The following is a 16,564-nucleotide window of genomic DNA, read 5'->3' on the forward strand; positions in this document are numbered from 1 at the left end:
GTGTTTGTGCGAGTTTCCTCCCATAGTCCAAAGATGTGCAGGTTAGCAGGATTGGCCGTGCTAAATCGCCCATAGTGTCTGGGGAGGTGTGGATTAGCCATGGGAAATGCAGGGTTATAGGGTAGGGGATGTGATGCTCTTCAGAGGATTGGTGTTTATTTGATGGGCCAAATGACCGGCTTCCACACTGTCGGGATTCTAAGTGGATCAAACAGGTAATCGTGTTTCAGTGTAGGAAAAATAAGGCAATAATCATGGGGGATTTGAACTACTAAAATAATAACTGGAATATTTTTAATGCACAATGTAGGAAAGGAGCAAAATTCTTAAAATTGCAGAGGATAAATTTTTCAGCCATGATATAGAAAACCTAATAATGGAGGGAGCAGATCTGTACCCAATATTCAGAAATGAGTCCGGGCAATTAATAGGTGTATCAGTAAGGGAGCATCTTGGAGATAGTGACCATAATTTAGATTTAGGACAGTTATGGAAAAGGTCAAGGATAGTTCAGAAATAAAAGCTTGAAAGGAGGGAAAAAGGCTAATTTTACCAGGAGAAGATGCAATGCTACCCGGGTGGACAAGGGGCAGTTATTTGCAGATAAAATGTCAGAGCACAGTCAAGGAAGAGATAGGGAATGTACAAAGAAAACATGTTCCCAGAAAGGCAAAGTGGGGTACCAAAGCCACAGAACCCTGGATTTCCTGGGATAAAAAGAGTAGGATTAAGAAGAAAAAAATAGAAGATTATGCAGATATTGAAGGCATGATGAAATAATATGTCCAGAGAAATATAAAAAGGAGAGGGAGACCTTTAAAAGGAAGATAGGAAAGCAAAAAAAAAGTGCATGGGATTTTTTTATATAAACATATAAAGAATAAGAGACTACCTAGGGAAAGTGTATGGATCCATGAGGGACCAAAGTGTGAGTATGTGTGTGTGGGGACCTGGAAGATGTAGCATAATCCTCAATTAAAACTTTGCACTGGTTTTCACAATGGAAAATGACGATGGCATAGACATTGGCATAGAGGCCTGTGAAACATTAGAAGAAATGGAGAGAGCAAGAAGGTACTTGCAGGTTAAGCAGCCTTCAAAGTGGATAAATGTGCAGGGCACAGGAGAATCAAGGAGAATATTTTTCACTCAGACTGTGGGAGGAGTCTGGAACTCATTGCCTGAAGGGGTGCAGTGGGCTGGAAAATGGGGTCAGAGCAGTGAGATCTTTGTTGACCAGTACAGGCATAATGGGCTGAATGGCCTCTTTCAGTGTTGTAAACATCTATAAATCTATACACTGTCAGGCCATATATACTCCAGATCCTAACCACTATGTAAAACATTTCTCCTCACCGTCACCTTTCATTCCTTTGTCAATCATCTTAAATCCGTCAGCCCTGGTTCTCGACTCTTCCCCCAAGTGTAAAATCTGCTCAGTCCAAGCACACAGGAGATTTTCAATTCTCTGTTGTACCTGGCCTCTGGCTTTTCGTCATTTCTGAAATGGGACCTTTAAATCATATCAATTTCCTGCCGGTCCTTTCCAACATATTGAACGGTTTTCCTGTTATTCATTTGTCGACAGTTTTATCTCCCTCCTGACACTTCATGTTAAAATTCTTCAACGTTATTGCTCAGTCACACTGTAACTAAACCCCAGGCAAGAAGTCCATTCTGAGGACTATGAACCAGTTCAGAATCCTAAGTGAATACTGCTCCCAAATCGCTTAATCCCTCAGCGGAGATCTCTCCAATTAAGGGATCTTTGCCCTTGCTCACTTGGGGACCCCATTCTCCACTAATCCACAATCCCAAGTTGTACTGTTTGACAGACTAGGTAGACTGGGGGTGTTTTATCTACAGCAGAGACAGCTGAGAGGGGATCTGACTGAGGTATACTGAAAGGCGTGGAATCATGATCAGAGAATGTCTGTAGTACAGAAAGAGGTCACATGTCGGAGACTGAGGGGTGATCTTACAGGGGTTTATAAAATCATGAGAGGCATGGATAGGGTAAATTGAAAAGACTGTTTCCCTGGGGTAGGGGAACCCATGGCATAGGCTTAAGGTGAGAGGGGAAATATTTAAAAGAGACCTAAGGGGCAACCTTTTCACGCAGAGGGTGGTGCATGGATGGAAAGAGCTGCCAGAGGAGGTGGTGGGGGCTGGTACAATTGCAACATTTAAACGTCATCTGGATAGGTAGATGAATAGGAAAGGTTAACAGGGATATGAGCCAAATGCTAACAAATGAGACTACATTGTGATATATGGTCTGCATCTACAAGTTGGACGGAAGGGTCTGTTTCCATGCTGTACATCTCTGACTCGGAGAGTGTACCGACCCTCCAAAATGCATTCCACCCAGACCCCCCACCCTATCCCTACAATCCTGCATTTCCCAAGGCCAATCCACCTGGCCAGCTCATCCCTGGATACCATGAGCAATTCAGCATGGCCAATCCACCCTAACCTGACATCTCTAGACTGTGGGAGGTAACTGCAGCACCCGGAGGATACCCCCTCAGTCACAGGAGAACACAGAACCCCACACCGATAGTCACCAAAAGTTGGAGTTGAACTCGGGTCCTTGGCGCTGTGAGACAGCAGTGTTAACCACTGTGGCGGTGAAAGGAAAAAACTTCTTCCCTTAATAGAGGGGTCAGTAACCAAAGTCCACAGTTTGAGGATAAGTAGTAAGAGGTTTTGGGGAGATTTGAGGAAACATTTTTACATCCAGTTGATAGAAGTGGGAACTGTCAAGACATTTTAGATGAACACCCGAAATGGCATAACAAGTAAAGCTATGGACCAAGTGCTGGAAGATGGGTTTAGAATAGATGGATGTTTGATGACCAACACAGACACAATGGGCTGAAGGGCCTCTTTCTATACTGTAAAAACACAACAATTCTGTGTTCCCAACACCTCCCAGGGCGATCCAATATTAAGAGAATCTATCTGCTGGTAATTCCAAAACCTTAAGAAAATCCCATTTCTTATTCTGGTAAATTGTCAAAGATTGCACTCCCATCCATATCAGAGTCATAGTGAAGAGGTTATATTAGAAGGTATCTCTTTGTCATGTAACAAAATGTTTTTCAGCATTGCAAGTTTCACTTCCTTTTCGAGAGGACTCACTTCTATATGTCAACTGAACAGTCAGCTTGCTTCTCGCTGGGATATTTCCGACTGTCACTCTTGGTGTTAGCTTGGCCGGCTGACTTTTCCAAAGGTTAAACCAACCATGAAGGATGGCTTAATGACCCTGCCTCCTGTTTTAGGTTTGCTGGTATTAACAAGGGCATCACCACGTCAGAAGGTCTCCCTCCTTTGTACCAATTATTTGTCAATGTCCACTTTTGCTCACTGTCATCTGCGTGTCCTTGCATTGGTTCCACAGAATCTCCAAGTTTTACTTCACAGCCAGTACTGGAAAGAGACCTACATGTGTTCTAGGAACGGCCTCATCTTAGCTTCATCCATCTTAATGATGGGTAAATACACGCAATGCATTCACCCAACCCCACGTAGCCTTTTGCCCCATGAACCATGGAGATGCTGTCTTGAACTGGCTCTGCTGTGATTGGAGACCAACAAGGTTACAATTGTGTGAGTGACCCATTAAACTGGGAGAACCTAGACACCATCACAGACAGCCCTCTCATAATGGGAAATGGGGAAAGCTAACTTCATAGAATCCCTACAGTGTGGAAACAGGCCATACGGCCCAACAAGTACATGCCGACCCTCTGAAGAGTAACCCACCCAGATCCATTCCTCTGCCCCTATTATTCTACATGCATCCCTGACTAATGCATCTAAACCTTCACATCCCTAAACACTATGGGCAATGTAGCATGACCAATTCACCTAATCTGCACATCTTTGGATGGTGAGAGGAAATTGGAGCACCCAGAGGGGACCCACGCAGACACAGGGAGAATGTATAACCTCCACATAGACAATCGTCTGAGGCTGGAATTGAAAATTCCTGATGAAGGGCTCTGGCCCGAAACGTCGAATTTCCTGTTCCTTGGATGCTACCTGACCTGCTGTGCTTTAACCAGCAACACATTTTCAGCTCTGATCTCCAGCATCTGCAGACTTCACTTTTTACCCTGGCGCCATGAGGCAGCAGTGCGAACCACTGAGCCACCATGCTGGCCAACTTATTGGGAATCTGCTTTTTGGTCAATTTATAAGCTCTAGATTCTGGTCCATACCCTCCTCTCCTGTCAGTGATTGAGACCCATGAGAGGTTTGACCGGATGGAAGTTACAGAGCCTTTTTTTTTAAACAGCACAGTAAAAAATGCAGATAAGTTTAAGCTATTTAGGAAGGTGCCCAACCTGCAGGACAATGAGTAGCTCAGTGCAGGAAATTGGACTGTTGAGAGTTGACAATGTAAGATTCATGACACACTTCACAATGGACAGGGTCCAGTGCTAGCAATGCTACCATTGTTATCACGCAGCAGTCAGTCAGTACTCCAGGAAAGGAAGATTAGACGCAGGACCCAAAACATAGCACTGTCTTGGAGGTGAGTACCCAGAAATGTCTCCCTCGTCAGAGATAACCTCCCAACGCCACTGAATGTTTAGGGGATGTAGTTTCTTGTTTTTTCAGTGGCAGGAGAAATAATGTATGTCCTTGCAGGTCATCTTAGTTCTTCCACATAAGATCATAAGAAACAGGAGTAGGCCTGCTTGGCTATTCAATAAGATCCTAACCGATTAGATGGTGGCCTTAACTCCACTTTGCCGACTCACGTATCAATTAATCAGAAATCTGCCCGACCAATCTTGAAATAATTCAGTGACCCCCCCCGCACCCCCACAATGACCACTGACAGAGTTGGACAGAGTGGGGATGACTGTCTCACAGTCTCACTACGAGTACTGATCCAACTCAGTGAGTTAACAAGGTAGAACATTGCACTGTTTTCACATTCTCTCTCTCTCTCTCTCTCTCTCTCTCTCCCCAACCAGATAGGGCTGATCATAACAGCCCTTGACACAACTGCCTCGTTTTGAGACAGAGAAAAATGTATTCCCCGATGGAAGGGACAATCATGGAAGGTTACTAAATCGGAATCAGTCACATAAGGAAGCCTCTGAGGGGGCATTTAGGATCTCTTGAGGTTGCTTTCACTTCTTTGTGATTTGAAATGGTTTTTATCAAATTAAAGACAGTATGAAATTATGATCTGCCTGTACTGCTCACAAACAAAGCTTTTCACTGTACTTTGGTACACGAAACTACAATAAATCAAATCAAATATATTAAGCAATGCATTTATATTTGGACAGCTCATGACTTTCATTCTATTGCAGGACTGTCGTGGTTTAATAGATTGGTTTAATTAATTGGTTCATACATTGCTGTTAGTTAATGTCTGATGTTATTACTTAACCATTACTATAGCTTGCATTGCATGCTGAATGAAGTTTTATACCAGTGAGATGTGCTTGACCGGTAGATACAAATTTAACCTCCTAGTTAGAAATTTGTTCTTTTGTAAACTAAATTCTGTCAATATGTACGCATTTCACTCACATTTTCATGAATGGTACGTGAAAAGTTCACCAACACCTGCTTGACCACTAACTGTGGGAAACAGCTGTAGAAACTCGTAAAAATTAGCAGCACACATGATGCTCATAGAAACTGAGAATTAAGTTTGCCCTTTTGTTTAGGAAGTGATACTGCGGGTTTAATTGTGATTTTTGATACCTATTATATAAAGTATGCAATTGCCTTTGTGGTCAATTATTTTGTCTAGCAGCAGAATCAGTCAAACGGTAACAAACTTCTTCACCTAGGAAACGTGTCCATCCCTCTGCAGAACGGTCAATGTTCAATCACAGTATTGACAATGCAAGAAACTGGGTCAGCAACAAGGCTGGAGGGAGGGACAGAACATAAATCTAATAAAATCATTCTTGATTTATTGACTAATCTGAGAGGGAGTGATAGCAGTGGGTTAGTCTGAGAGTGACAGTAGGAAGCGAACAGCACAAAGTGTCACTCAACAAATGCAACAGCTCAACGTCAGACCTACTACTGTAGAGTCGCAGCCCATTGAGTGATTGAATTGGGTAGAGTCCACCCAGAGCTGCCTCCAAACAACAGCCTCTGAATCACCACTGGTCAGACAGTTTGCATACCACTAGGATTGGGTGTCCTGTCTTAGTAATGTATAAAATAATCAAGATAGTGACTGGCTACTGTCCAGAATGTTTCAATGAGAACTGCAGGTGAGGCATTAGGATTCCTATTCCTCCAGTCCGCTCACTTGCTCTCAACCCATATCCTTTGAACTTGCTGCTCTTTTGGGTCCAGCCTTGACATTGTTATGAAACCTGCTGCTGGGGGCAGGAAGGGGTGTTGTTGGTATGATATCCACTTTTACAGCCTTTTGGACTCAGCACTGTATTCAATAATTTCAGACTGTGCCCTCATTTTGTTTCCTTTTTGCAGGTTTTGGCTTTCCTTCTGTTTTTGTTTTCAGAAGATAAACCCTCATCACGCTGCTGTTTACACCTCTTTAAATCCATCTATTGTTTTTTTTTAAAAAGCTCAGCAGGTCTGGCAACATCTGCGGAGAGAACAGCATTAACGTTTCTGGTCTGGTGACCCTTCCTCAGTTGAGGGCCCGAAACATTAACTCTGATTTCTCTCCACAGATACTGCCAGACCTGCTGAGCTTTTCCAGCAATTTCTGTTTTTGTTTCTGATTTACAGCATCCGCAGTTCTTTGTGGTTTTGTTTGTAATTTGTCCCATTACTATTGTGCTTGGTTCTGCACCATTGAATCTTTGTCACTTAATCTCTCCGACCTTCTACCTGAATCACAGACATTCCCTTTTGGTTCTTTGTCACACTTTCACTATTTGTGACATACTCAGAATCAAGTCTATCTCAAACAGCCATTGGATTGGAAACTGGATCAGTGGTGCTGGAAGAGCACAGCAGTTCAGGCAGCATCCAACGAGCTGCGAAATCGACGCTTCAGGAATAAAGGCAGAGAGACTGAAGCGTGGAGAGATAAGCTAGGGAAGGGTGGGGGTGGGGAAAGAGTAGCATAGACTACAATGGGTGAGTGGGGGAGGAGATGAAGCCGATAGGTCAGGGAGGAAAGGGTGGACCTGGGAGTTGCAGTGGGAGAGGGACTCCGAGATTCTTGTAGAGAGAGGAGGATTTTAACCCGACTGCGAGGAAAACTTCTTCAAGGCAGGCATCCTTGCAAGAGGATTCGCAGTCGGGTTAAAATTCTCCTCTCTCTACAAGAATCTCAGGGAGTCCCTCTCCCACTGCAACTCCCAGGTCCACCCTTTCCTCCCTGACCTATCAGCTTCATCTCCTCCCACACTCACCTATTGTACTCTATGCTACTCTTTCCCCACCCCCACCCTCCTCTAGCTTATCTCACCAAGCTTCAGTCTCTCTGCCTTTATTCCCGATGAAGGGCTTTTGCCCGAAACGTCGATTTCGCAGCTCGTTGGATGATGCCTGAACTGCTGTGCTCTTCCAGCACCACTGATCCAGCATCTGGTTTCCAGCATCTGCAGTCATTGTTTTTACCTTTACCCCATTGGATTGGAAACAATGAGTCTGCTTCTCTCTTCAGACAGGCTGCCTAACCACCTGAGTTTTTCCAGTATTTACTGTTTTCATAGAATCACTACAGAATGGGAACAGCCCTTCAGCCCTATAAGTCCACACCGACCCTCTGAAGAGTACCCCATCCAAACTCATTCCTTATTACTCTACATTTACCCATAACCTACATAGCCCTGAACACTATGGGCAATTTAGCAACAGCAATTCACCTAACCTGCACATCTTTGGACCGTGGGAGGAAACCAGAGCACCCAGAGGAAACCCATGCAGACACGGGGAGAATGTGCAAACTCCACACAGACAGTCGTCTGAGGCGGGAATTGAACCTGGGTCCCTGGTGCTGTGTAGCAGCAGTGCTAACCACTGAGCCATCTGGTCGCCCTTCATTACAAATTTTCAGTAACCATTGACTTTGATTTTGTGTTCTTTACAATGTATGTTTAAAACGTCTTCAGCAGAATGAATGACCTCCCTTTGAAGATGCCGTCTCATTACAAACCTGCATTCCAGCTAGTGCATGCTGGGCTAGTTTGACATTCTTCGATTCCAAAGCAAGTTTCAGAGGAGTAAGGCATCTCTCCCTAATAGGAAGAAACAAGGTAAATAAGTCAAAATCTTTTCACAATCATGTTATAAACATAAAAATACAGAAAATAGGTGCAGGAGTAGGCTATTCAGCCCTTCAATAGGATCATAACTGATCATCTGACTCAGTACTGCTTTCCCCCCCATACCCTTTGGCCCTTAAGCCCTTAGAACAATATCTAATTGTTTCTTGAAAACTTTCAATGTTTTGGCCTCAACTGCTTTCTGTTGCGGAGAATTCCACAGACCCACTACTTTCTGGGTGAAGAACTTCCTCCTCATCTCAGTATTAAAATGTACTCAGTACATATCCCTTACATTGTGAACCCTAGATCTGGACTCCCAGGCACTGGGAACGTCCTTTCTGCATTTACCTTGTCTCATCCTGTTAGAATTTTAGAGATTTCTACAAGACTCCCCTCTCATTCTTCTAAACTGCAGTGAATATAGTCCTAACCAATTCTGTCTCTCTTCATATGTCAGTCCTGCCATCCCAGGAATCAGTCTGGTAAATCTTTGTTCAACTTCTTCCATCGCCAGAACAAACTTGCTCAGATAAGGAGACCAAAACTGCACACAATACTCCAAGACCTTTTACAATTGCAGCAATATATCCCTGCTCCAGTACTCAAATCCTCTCGTTATGGAGAGAACGTACAACATACCATTTGTCTCCTTCACTGTCTGCGATTGTCAGTGTCAAGTACACAAGGCCACCCAGGTCTCACTGTACCTCCCCTTTTTCAAAACCATCACCATTCAGACAGTAATCTGCCTTCCTGTTTTTGCTCTCAAAGTAGATAACCTCTCATTTATCCACATTATACTGGGTCTGCTATGCATTTACCCACTCACTCGGCTTATTCAAAGCATAGTGAAGCATCTCTGCATCCTCCTCAGAGCTCACCCTCCCACCCAGCTTTGTGTCACCTGTAAATTTGGAGATATTATATTTAGTTCCCTCATCTAAATCATTAATCTCTATCATGAATAGCTGATGTCCAAGCACTGATCCCTACACGGCCTCACTAGTCACTGGCTGCTATTTGGAAAATAACCCATTTATTCCTACTCTCTGCTTTCTGGTAGCCAACTAGTTCTCTATCCATGTCAGTACACTACCTCCCATTCCATGCACTTTCATTTTACATGCAAATCTCTTATTGACCTTAATAAATGCTTGCTGCAAGTCCAAGCAAACTACATCCACTGGCTCCCCCTTGTCAACTCTGCTCATTAACACTCACAAGAAACTCTGATATGTCAAGCATGATTTCCCTTTTGTAAATCCATGCTGACTCTGTCCAATCCTGTCATTGTTTCCCAAGTGCACAGCCGTTAAATCTTTTACAATGGACCAACGCCAGGCTAACCAGTCCATAATTCTCCATTTTCTCTCAACCTCTTGGTTTAAATAGTAGGGTTACATTAGCTATCCTCCAATTCATAAGACCATAAGATATAGGAGCTGAATTAGGCTATTCAGCCCATTCAGTCTGCTCCATCATTCAATGATGGCTGATGTATTTCTTAATCTCCTTCTCCTGCCTTCTCCCCATAAGCACTGATCCCCTTACAAGTCAAGAACTTATCTATCTCTGGCTTAAAGTCACTCAATGACTTGGCCTCCACAGCCCACTGTGGAAATAGGTTCCAAAGATTCACCACTCTCTGGCTGAAGAAATTCCTCCTCATCTCGGTTTTAAAAGGCCATCCCATCTCTTCACTCAGAGGCTGTGCCCTCGGGTCCTAGTCTCTCCTACTCGAGGAAACATCTTCTCCACGTCCACTCTAAACAGGCCTCTCAGTATTTTGTAAATTTCAACAATATCCCTCCTCTTATTATTCTAAATTTGATTGAGAACAGACCTAGGGTACTCAACCAATCCTCACCTGACAATCCTTCATCCCCAGGATCATTCTTATAAACCTCCCCTGGATGTCTCTAAGGCCAGCACATCCTTTCTTACATACAGAGCCCAAAACTGCTCATAATATCCCAAATATTGTCTGACCAGAGCCTTAGACAGCTTCAGTCACACATCTCTGCTCTTGCATTCTCTTGCAATGAATGCTAACATTGCATTTGCCTTCCTAAACACCAGCTGAACTTGTAGGTTAACCTAAAGAGAACCTTGAATTAGAACTCCCAAGTCCCTTTATACTTCAAGTTTCCGAAGCCTTTCACCATTGAGAAATAGTTATGCCTCTATTCTTCCTACCAATGTGTACATGTTCACTCGTGTCCAGTCTGATTTCCATCTGCCACTTCTTTGGCCACTCTCCTAGCCTATGAAAGTCCGTTTGCAGCCTCCCACTTCCTCAACACTACCTGTCCCTCCACCTATTTCGTGTCACCTGCAATCTTAGCAACAATACCCTCAGTTCGTTCGTCCAGGTTGTTAAATGTGTGATGTGAATATTTGTGGTCGCATCACTGACACCTGCAAAACTGTGTTAGTCCTGGGCTGCCATCTTGAGAAAGACCCTTTTATTCCTACCTTCTGCCAGCTAGCCAATCCTCCATGCAGTAGAGTCATAGAGTCATAGAGATGTACAGCATGGAAACAGACCCTTCAGTCCAACTCGTCCATGCCAACCAGATATCCCAACCCAATCTAGTCCCACCTGCCAGCACCCAGCCCATATCCTTCCAAACGCTTCCTATTCATATACCCATCCGAATGCCTCATAAAATGTTGCAATTGTACCAGCCTCCAACATATCCATATGGCAGCTCATCTATACATGTATCACTCTCTGCGTGAAAAAGTTACCCCTTAGCTCTCTTTTATATCTTTCCCCTCTCACCCTAAACCTATGCCCTCTAGTTCTGGACTCTCCCATTCGAGGGAAAGGACTTTGTCTATTTATCCTGTCCATGCCCCTCATAATTTTGTAAACCTCTATAAAGGTCACCCCTCAGCCTCCAACACTCCAGGGAAAACAGCCCCAACCTGATCAGCCCCTCCCTACAGCTCAAATCCTCCAACTCTGGCTACATCCTTGTAAATCTTTTCTGAACCATTTCAAGTTTCACAACGTCTTTCTGATAGGAAGGAGACCAGAATTGCACACAATATTCCAATAGTGGCCTAACCAATGTCCTGTACAGCCTCAACATGACCTCCCAATATTCTGACCAATAAAGGAAAGCATACCAAACACCTTCTTCACTTTCCTATCTACCTGCGACTCTACTTTCAAGGGGCTATGAACCTGCACTCCAAGGTCTCTTTGTTTAGCAACACGCCCTAGGACCTTACCATTAAGTGTATAAGCCCTGCTAAGATTTGCTTTCCCAAAATGCAGCACAGTACTTTGCCCCGAACACCGTGGGCTCTTATCTTATTTAGCAGCCTCCTGTGCAGCACCTTGTCAGAGGTCTTTTGGAAATCGAAATAGATGGCATCCACTGGTTTTCCTTTGTCTAGCAGATTTGTGAGGCATGACCTACTCTTGATGAAGCTGTGCTGACTCAGCCCTACTTTACCATGCACTTCCTAGTACTCTACAATTTCATCATTAAATATGGACTCTAAAATCTTACCAATCACCAAGGTCAGGCTAACTTGTCTAATTGATGAAGGGCTTTGGCCCAAAACATCAATTTCGCTGCTCCTTGGATGCTGCCTGAACTGCTGTGCTCTTCCAGCACCACTGATCCAGTATCTGGTTTCCAGCATCTGCAGTCATTGTTTTTACCTATGTCTAATTTTCTGTCTTCTGCCTCCCATCTTTCTTAAACAGGGGTGTTACATTAACCATTTTCCAGACCCCAGGAGCCTCCCTGACTCCAACGATTCCTAAAAAATTTCCACCAAACCCTCCCCAATATCTTCAGTTATCTTCTTCAGAACAGTAGGACATCTGGTCTGGGTTATTTACCCACCTTCTTCTTAATGATGGCCACTACACTCTGCCCCTGACTCTCGAAGTTCTGGTTTGCTGCTAATGTCTTCCACTGTGAAAAGTGACACAAAGTACCTATTCAGTTCCTCCCCATTTCTTAGTTCTCGATTACTACTTCCCCAGCCTCATTTTCCAGCGGTCCAATGTCCACTCTTGTCTCTCTCTTACCTTTGAAAATCCAAGAAACTCAGAGGCATTGTTATGCTTTCTTGACAGTATTGTCAATGTGGGCAGATGAGGACAGATTGGTGGTGATCATCACACCTAGGAACTTAACACTCTCAACCATAATACAGTTACATCCGATTTCAGTTTCTCCCTCTCAAACTGGAGAGTGGATTCTATCATATTGTGATCACCAGCCCCTCAAGATTCCTTCACCTTTAGCTCCCTTATCAAGTTTGCCACATCAAGTCCAGAACTGCCTATTCCCTAGACGGCTCTACCACAAGCTGATCTAAAAAAAAACCATCTCATAGACATTTCACAAATTCCTTTTCTTGGGATCCACTACCAGCCTGATTTTCTCAGTTCCACCTGTACACTGAAGTCTCCCATGATTATTGCAGTAGTGCCTTTCTTACATGCCTTTTCTATCTCTGGATTTATTTGCTGCCCTACATCCTGACTACTACTAAAAGGCCTACACATTACTCCCATTGGGGTCTTTTCTCCTTTACGGTTCCTTAATTCTATCCATAAAGATCTATGCCTTCCAACTCTACATCACTTCTTGCTATCAATTTAATTTTGTTTCTAACTAATAAGGTAACCCCGCTTCCTCTCCCCAAATCCCTGTCCTCTCAATAGGAAGTGTATCTTTGGACATTTATTTCCCAGCTTTGATCCTTTTGCAACCACGTCTCTGTGATACCCACAATATCGTGCCTGCCAATTTTAAACTGCGCTACAAGCTCATTTACCTTGTTTCATAACCTGCATGCATTTAAATACAAACTCCTCTGTCCTGCATAGACGCCTTCCTTCTCATAGTTGTCCCCTTATCTGCTGGGCCTGAAATTAGCCACTAGGAACTATTCCTGAGTCTACAGAATTTTGAAAGATGATCACCAATGCATCCACTATTTCTAGAGCCACTTCTTTTTGTCCCCTGGGCTGTGGATTAATGGGCTCTGGGCTATTATCGGCTTTCAAACCAAATCAATTTTCCCAACACCATTTCTCCCATTTCGTCCCTTTCATCTGGACCCCGCACTCTCCAACATTTTTTGGGATATTGTTAGTGTTCTCCTTTGTGAAGACAAAACCAAAATATATAATTGATTGTTCTGCCATCTCTTTGTTTCCCATTTTAACATCAGTTTATGACACTGAGGGATCTGCATTAGTCTTAAGCAATACAGCACGGAAACAGACCCTTCAGTTCAACCAGTCCATGCTGACCATGTTCCCAATCTAAACTAGTCCCACCTGCCTGTGCTTATATCCCTCTGAACATTTCTTATTCATGAATGTACCCAAATGCTTTTTAAATGTTGTAGCTGTACCTGCTTCCACCACTACCTCTGGAATTTCATTCCACACACAAACCACTCTTTCTGTAGAAAAGTTGTCCCTCATGTCCTTTTTATATTCTTCTCCACCAAATTTAAAATTTGTCCCCTAGTTTTGAGCTGTGCCACCTTAGGGAAAAGGCACATGTCAAATCTTTTTGTATTCTCCATAAAAGGCTATCTGCATTTATGTTGTGCTTTTCTCTACCTTAGGAAGATTCAGCTTTACGTCTGGTATGTAATTGCTGCTGGGATGGAGGAAATGTCATTGTCAACCAGTACACTATATGCATTATTAGAATCTAAGATAATGGTCAAGCAGAAATCAAGACACATAGCTTATCTTGATGGAGAGAGTTTATTCACTTGCTTAGTCTCACAGCTATCACAGAACTGCCCAGTGTTCCAGCTATTTATGTGGGTATTTTCCTAAACAACGTATTCAGAGATGCTATTACACACCTGTGCCCACAGACAGAACTTGAACTCTGGCTCTCCTGGTCTAGAAGTAGGGATGCTACCACTGCGTGACAAGAGCTTCAATGCTATTTATATGTGACAATTTTCTCATCAATCTGTTCATAGACATTATGACATAACTCTGGAACAGGTGTGATTTGAACACAGGCCTCCTAGCTCAGAAGTAGGGACACTACCACTATGCCACAAGACCATAAGACATAGGAGATGAAATTAGGTCATTCTACCCATTGAGTCTGCTCCGCCATTCAATCATGCCTGATATGTCTCTCAACCCCATTCTCCCACTTTCTCCCCATAACCCTTGATCCCCCTCACAATCAAGAACCTATCTATCCCAATCTTAAATATGCTCAATGACCTGGCTTCCACAGCCTTCTGTGGCAATTATTTCCATAGTGTCACCACTCTCTGGTTGAAGAAGTTTCTCATTATCTCCATTCTAAAAGGTCTTCCCTTTACTCTAAGGCTGTGCCTCTGATCCTAGTCTTTCCTTTCAATGGAGACATCTTCCCAACATCCACTCTGTTCAGGCTATTCAGTATTCTAAAGAGCCCCCAATACTGTGTGTGTGTGTGTGTGTGTGTGTGTGTGTGTGTGTGTGTGTGTGTGTGTGTGTGTGTTTGTGTGTGTGTGTTTGTGTGTGTGTATTCAAACAGTTAATGCCCATCACCATGTTCTCCCAACCTTAACCATGTAATTCACGAATTAACAAACATTAGTGTGATTTGCAAACAGTCAACAACCAACCAAATCATCTCTTTTAGTTGTGTAATAGACATTGGCCAGTTGATCAGAGAAAGCTCCCCCTGATCTTCACTGAAATAGTTGCCACGTTCCTTTACATTCACCAGGGCCTCAGTTGAACATCTCATCTGAAAGACAGCAGTTCTGACAGTGCAGCACATCCTCAGTACTGCTTTGGTGTCTCAGCCCAATTATTATACCCAAGTCCCTGCTGGAGTACTGAGGGGCCACAGCTGACACGCAACCATCCTTTGGCAATCATTGGGGAGTTTTGCAAATGATGCAAGACATGGTCAGAATATGTAATGGCAGATATATCCATCAGAGGGAGCTAACAATTGGATGGATTGTTGCCAATTTGTTAAAGCTCTTGGGTAAGATTTGTAATTGCAATAATTGAAAAGTTTTTCAAGTTGTTATTGTGATAACTAGGTGAGGAGGGGTGAACCAAGTTCCGTCTTTTTAACGCCCTCAGTTAATCTCAACAAAGTTTTTAAAATCTTTTTAGCATGCAGTTACTTGTCAAAATTAAATGTAGTAACAGTCAAAATTAACAAATCACTTAGCTTTCTGGACCAACCAAAAGAAAAAATTTGTTAGTTACAAACCCAGAGCAAAATAATAAAGCAGATCAAACACACACACACACAAATACTTATAAAAAGTTAAAAGAGTGAGTGTCTGGAACAGTAGGAAGATAAAGAATATGTGATTTAATAAAAGATAACTCTTAGTCTCCTTCAGTTGTTCCAATTGAAGCCAAGATTATGGTTATTTAGTTGATTAGACTCCCTACAGTATGGAAATAGACCCTTCAGCCCAACAAGTCCACACTGTCCCTCCAAAGAGTAATCCACCCAGACTCATGCCCCTACATTTGTATCTGACTAATGTACCTAACACTATAGGCAATTTAGCATGGCCAGTTCATCTAACCTGCACATCTTTGGGTTGTGGGAGGAATCCAGAGCACCCAAGAGAAACCCACGCAGACACAGGGAGAACGTGCAAACTCCACACGGACAGTTGCCCAAAACGGGAATCAAATCTGGGTCCCTGGTGCTGTGAGTAAAAAATGAGGTCTGCAGATGCTGGAGATCACAGCTGCAAATGTGTTGCTGGTCAAAGCACAGCAGGTCAGGCTGCCTGCCCTGGTGCTGTGAGGCAGCAGTGCTAACCACTGAGCCACCATGCCACCCACAATGACGACTGGTATCCTCAGAATTTGTGATTTGTTTTAGAATCCTTGGTTCTCAGGTTTTCTTTATCACCAGTGCTGGCTTTTGAGATGGTAAAAGGAGAAACATGAGGAGAGAGTCTTCCAGCTCCAGCTCTTGCTGTTCCTAATCAATTTGGAATTGGGAGGAGTGTGCATTACGTGAGCATCACCGTGAAGTGGACTGGGAGGAGCATGCAGTGAGTCAGCATCGCTGTGAAGTAGGCTGAGCAACAGAAAACAGGACCCTTTGTTTCTGAAACTATTAACACCAAAATCTAATTCTGTGAAATAAAAATATATCTGCCTCTTAGCTTCCAGCTGAAGGAGTTGACCCCGACTGAGTGTTGCAGACTGGCACATTCCAAGGTCCCGGACTACATGTTGAGGGACGCGCTGAAGCTTGGGGCAGCTGCCGCCAAGGCGCGGTGGGGAAAGACATCTGCCTGTCTAAAGAAGATCAGGGGGCCCATGCAGTCAT

General features: G+C 43.5%; 1 protein-coding gene across 1 annotated transcript in view; it reads right to left on the minus strand.

Moving 5' to 3' along the window:
- Positions 1–16,564, minus strand: part of arfgef3 (ARFGEF family member 3) — a 144,698-nt gene that overhangs the window by 109,936 nt on the left and 18,198 nt on the right. Inside the window, exon 3 of the mRNA XM_060831245.1 lies at positions 8,129–8,210. Coding sequence (XP_060687228.1) covers positions 8,129–8,210 — 82 coding nt within the window. The remainder of the gene's footprint in view (positions 1–8,128; positions 8,211–16,564) is intronic.

The sequence above is a fragment of the Hemiscyllium ocellatum genome, chromosome 10 (genome assembly GCF_020745735.1).
Source record: "Hemiscyllium ocellatum isolate sHemOce1 chromosome 10, sHemOce1.pat.X.cur, whole genome shotgun sequence".
NCBI classification, from domain to species: Eukaryota; Metazoa; Chordata; class Chondrichthyes; order Orectolobiformes; family Hemiscylliidae; genus Hemiscyllium; species Hemiscyllium ocellatum.